This window comes from Portunus trituberculatus, chromosome 43 (genome assembly GCF_017591435.1).
Source record: "Portunus trituberculatus isolate SZX2019 chromosome 43, ASM1759143v1, whole genome shotgun sequence".
Taxonomy (NCBI): domain Eukaryota; kingdom Metazoa; phylum Arthropoda; class Malacostraca; order Decapoda; family Portunidae; genus Portunus; species Portunus trituberculatus.
This window is the reverse complement of record NC_059297.1, coordinates 17,901,690-17,906,689: the sequence shown is the minus strand read 5'-3', so window position 1 is coordinate 17,906,689 and position 5,000 is coordinate 17,901,690. Positions and strand designations below refer to the sequence as shown.

The 5,000-nt window shown below is 33.1% G+C and overlaps 1 protein-coding gene across 1 annotated transcript in view; it reads right to left on the bottom strand.

Moving 5' to 3' along the window:
• Nucleotides 1-3,209, bottom strand: part of LOC123518362 (axoneme-associated protein mst101(2)-like) — a 30,048-nt gene extending 26,839 nt beyond the window's left edge. The window contains exon 1 of the mRNA XM_045279142.1: nucleotides 3,098-3,209. Coding sequence (XP_045135077.1) covers nucleotides 3,098-3,166 — 69 coding nt within the window. The 5' untranslated portion in view covers nucleotides 3,167-3,209. The remainder of the gene's footprint in view (nucleotides 1-3,097) is intronic.
• Nucleotides 3,210-5,000: the final 1,791 nt, after the last annotated feature.

Here is a 5,000-nt window from a genome sequence, read left to right as displayed (position 1 = left end):
CCATCGAAACAACAGAATAGCAGAAAAAGAAAAAGGAAGTTGCAGCTAAGGTATCAATTAGTAGGAGTTCGTAAAATGAATAAAACCTTTGTTATTCAAGAATAATACACACTTGAATTTTCTCAATCAAATTAGACACAAAAGCTTTTAAATAATGAGAAATCAGATATATAGGTTATTATTTGTAAGAGCTGTAGCAGTCTAGAAAAAAAAAGAAAAAAACAGAAAGCATCTTTACTATGATTTTAAACAGCAAGCAGAGAGAGAGAGAGAGAGAGAGAGAGAGAGAGAGAGAGAGAGAGAGAGAGAGAGAGAGAGAGAGAGAGAGAGAGAGAGAGAGAGAGAGAGAGAGAGAGAGAGAGAGAGAGAGAGAGTGTGTGTGTATGAAGCTATGCTGGTGGTCAGCAATACTGTTGTTTAGCTTATTTATCTGGTCCATTTGATCTGAACTCAAGTAGAAGACAAATTTTGAAACTTTATTACTAATAGTGATGATAAAGCTCATAACAACAATGGGGATGGAATATCACACTATTGTGAATATAAACTTGTCAGTAAACCCACAGTTGTAGATTTGAAGTATTTATTCTGGACGTTTCAAAGGCCACTACCTTCATCTTCAGCAGTACAAGGTAGAGTGAAAAATACAAGCGAACTGAACCAAAGGAAAGGGGGAGGGACAGGGGATGAGAGTAACGTGGCACAATGTGATTGGCCAACTCCACCTGTGAGCTCCACCCTAATCAAACCCTAGCAGGACCTGACCTGTCTTTACCACTAATCTCTAGATCTGGTAGGGATTTAGTCACCAGTGCTCTCATTAATGGATCTAGCTTCAACATACCTTCATTTAGATTATAATTCTTATGATTCTGTATACAAACTGATTCTAAAATCTTACGTTTTTTTAAATTGTTACATTCGAATAACATTTGACTGGAATCCCATTAGATTGAGTGATCATTATCAAAAGCATGGATAAAATTGGCACTATTAGTGTGACAATTCCTAAACCTTTCTTGTGTTCTTTTAACCTCACATCCAAGGATCTGCCTGTTTCTCCTATATAAACTAAGTTGCAATCTTTACAAGGAATTTTATATACACCTCCTTCAGCTTTAACACTCAAATTATTGTGAACAAGGATAGATTTGATTGTGGATGTGTACTTAAAAGCTATATTTACATCAAGATCTCTGCTGACTGACTTAATACTTTCAAGGCTTTTAACATACTGGAGACATAAATACGGTTTGGTATTGTCTGGGCGGGAACTAGGAGCAAAATACGTCTTTCTAGCCTTAAGATAACCTTTCTTTATGAACCAATCAGGATACTTTAATTTTCGAAAGATTGACCAAATATTTGAGTTCTCACTGTCTAGGTATTGGGGGCTACAGATTCGTAACACTCTAAGGAACATGGTAGAAATAACAGATAATTTGATGTCATCGTTATGGTAGGAGAAATAGTGAATATACATGTCACAATGGGTAGGCTTTCGATACACAGTAAATGTAAGATCATTAACTCAGGTAACCAGAATATCAAGAAATAGGAGTGAATTGTTATTCTCCCATTCAATTTTGAAATTAATGGAAGGAACCAAGTTGTTTAGTTTTCTGAAAAAATCATCAAAATTATTGAGTGTATTGGGCCAAAAGGAGAATATGTCGTCAACATACCGGTACCAAAGTAGATTTTGTGGGGCAATTTTAGGTAATAATTCTGTTTCAAAATATTTCATATATAAATTACTTAAAATCAGGGGCAAGGGAGAACCCATACTATTTCCAAAGCTTTGCATGAAAAAAGATTTTTCCCAAAGGAAAAGGCATTAGTTGTGACACATAACTTAATGAGTTCAATAAAGATATCAACTGGCATACCTAAATGTAAGTTGTATGATGGCAATTTTCTACTTAAAAGGCCAAGACATCATCCAGAGGGACTTTAGTAAACAAAGAATCTACATCAAAGCTCACCATTTTACCGTTGGTGAGAGAAACAGAACTTAATTTTTCAATAAAATCAGAGGAATTCTTTATGTGGCAGCTTGATATGCAACCAACAAGAGGTGATAATTTGTTGGCAAGAAATTTGGATAGTTTATAGCCAAACGATCCACAATATGAAACAATTGGTCTAAGGGGAATATTAGTTTTAAGAGTTTTAGATAGGCCATATATGTGTGGATGTGGAAGTTTAGGGTTAATTTGCATGAACAAATTGGCATCGATATTTGGAACCTTATTTAGCAATTCTTTTACTCTACGGTTGAACTGAGTAGAGAGGCGTTGGAAAGGGAAGGATATGAGCTTCTCGTATGTGGTAACATCACTTAACATTTCTTGCATTTTTTCTTCGTAATTTGTCTTATCCATAATCACAACAGTATTACTTTTGTCTGCTTTGGTTATTAATATGGATTTGTTATTCTTTAGATTTTTTAAGGCAAGCCTGAATCTTTTAGGTATGAAATCATAAGAATTAAAAGGATCTAATAATAAAACCATTAAGACATGGAAAGTTAAATTTACCATTACACACGGACGAAACAAATATCTTTACCTGGTTTCAGGGCGAAGGATAAACCCAATTGTAACACTTGTTTTCCAATTTCTGATAACACATGTGATGGCAAATTTAACACTGAGCCACTTAACCCACAATTGTATAATTCATATAATTCATATGATAAATTTACATAATAAATACTTCAAGTCTACAACTGTGGGTTTACTCATAACCACAATATTTTTTAAGCTCTCGGATGCTGTGCACCTTTTTACCATTTCTTTTACATGATGGACAGACACCTCTTTGAATTGGTCACGGTAATACCAAGGCAATAAACACGCGTCACTATGTTTCTTCTAGATTTCATATATTTAATGTTCCACAGCTTGCTCCCTTTTTCACGAGACAATTACAATATTAGCAAAAAACGAATCTAAAGAGCATAATGAAACCTGCCTTTTGAGTAAAAGAGACTATTTCATGAAATTTTCTTATGATTCGTAACTTAGATGCCAGGAAATACACAGCTCTGCATTCTCGCAACGTCATCACACAAAACTTAAGCTAAGATAGTCACCTGCAGCAGGATAAGACACAGTAGCGTCAGGGAACCGCAGCCCCCAATGGCTAGCATGAGAGCCTTCATACTGGATGGGACGAAGAGGTCCCGGCCTGCTGAGTCACACAGATCTGTTCGCGGCTTATATTTGTTTCACATACACATACGTATCTTTGTGGTGCGCATGATTCAACAACGCACAGTGCAATCCAGAAATAGGCAACATATGTGAAATGCTTTGATCTCGCCACCGGAAGCAATTGATCAACATCAACTTTAAAAAAGTAGTCATCGTTGTGGAAATTTTTTTTACTTCTTTTTTATCTTGCCGACGATGTGGATGGGTGGGAGGAATGAACGTGATCCTTTATTCAAGAAACAAAAATAAATAAAAACTTAATGATGTAGCAATGGGGCAAAGTTCACAATGAGACTGTTCTCATGACCACATATTGTTAATACATGGAGTGGAATATTCTTTATTATGATTAATAGAAATAAGAAATAACTAACTAACTACATAAATATTAGAGTTAGATTTGAAATATCAAAGCAATATATGTATGTATGTATATATATATATATATATATATATATATATATATATATATATATATATATATATATATATATATATATATATATATATATATATATATATATATATATATATATAAAATAATAAAGAATGAATAAAAAATAAGAAATAACAAATAACTAACTAACTACATAAATATTAGAGTTAGATTTGATAATATCATATATATATATATATATATATATATATATATATATATATATATATATATATATATATATATATATATATATATATATATATATATATATATATATATATATATATATATATATATATATATATATATATATATATATATATATATATATATATATATATGTATATATTATGTTAGCATGCATGTCCTTTGTTTTTCCCAAACTCCCTTTCTGTCTGACGTCACGTGACGTCTTTCCCCTCAGTCCTCGCTTGCCGCCGCCTCAGGCGACACGCTACGCCTCCTGCCTCTCGTTTCGCTCGGTTTACACTTGTTGTGTATTGTGCTACCGTAAATACACTTTCATAATGGACTCAGGTGTCTCCATGCTACCCCTGTTTTACGACAACTACCACATATATATATATATATATATATATATATATATATATATATATATATATATATATATATATATATATATATATATATATATATATATATATATATATATATATATATATATATATATACACACACACACACACACACACACACATATATATATATATATATATATATATATATATATATATATATATATATATATATATATATATATATATATATATATATATATATATATATATATATATATATATATATATATATATATATATATATATATATATATATATTACAGTAAGATTGTGAAACTTTCAGGGAATTCGTGAAATTACTGTTTTACTAAAATATGTAGGGATTTCATGTATTTACTCAGGTGGTCACGTGTCACGTATGGTGAGTGGTGGCATGGTTTCATTCTCAGACCTCAGCCAGCGTGACTGAAAACTGACCTTAGCTATCATTGTATTGATTTGCTCAAAGAATAAACGGCAGACTGGGGCGACAAGGTGCATAATACCTTAACAATCCCGCAGAAATGTATTACTCAACGAAACTACTGATTGGCTGAAAATGATCACAGTGGAAGGAGTTTGTTGGGTTTGGTACGCTTCACGATTGATGTATTGATGTGCAAACAGCAAATGTTTGCATGACTCAGCGAGTGTGGCCCTGCGGAGTGTGGGGGCGTCCCGCTCCACGCCCAGTGCTGCTCGGGGAGGAGGAGGCGCTTAGCGCTTCCTCCACCTTCCCCAAGAGGTACATGGGGCAGAGAGTGG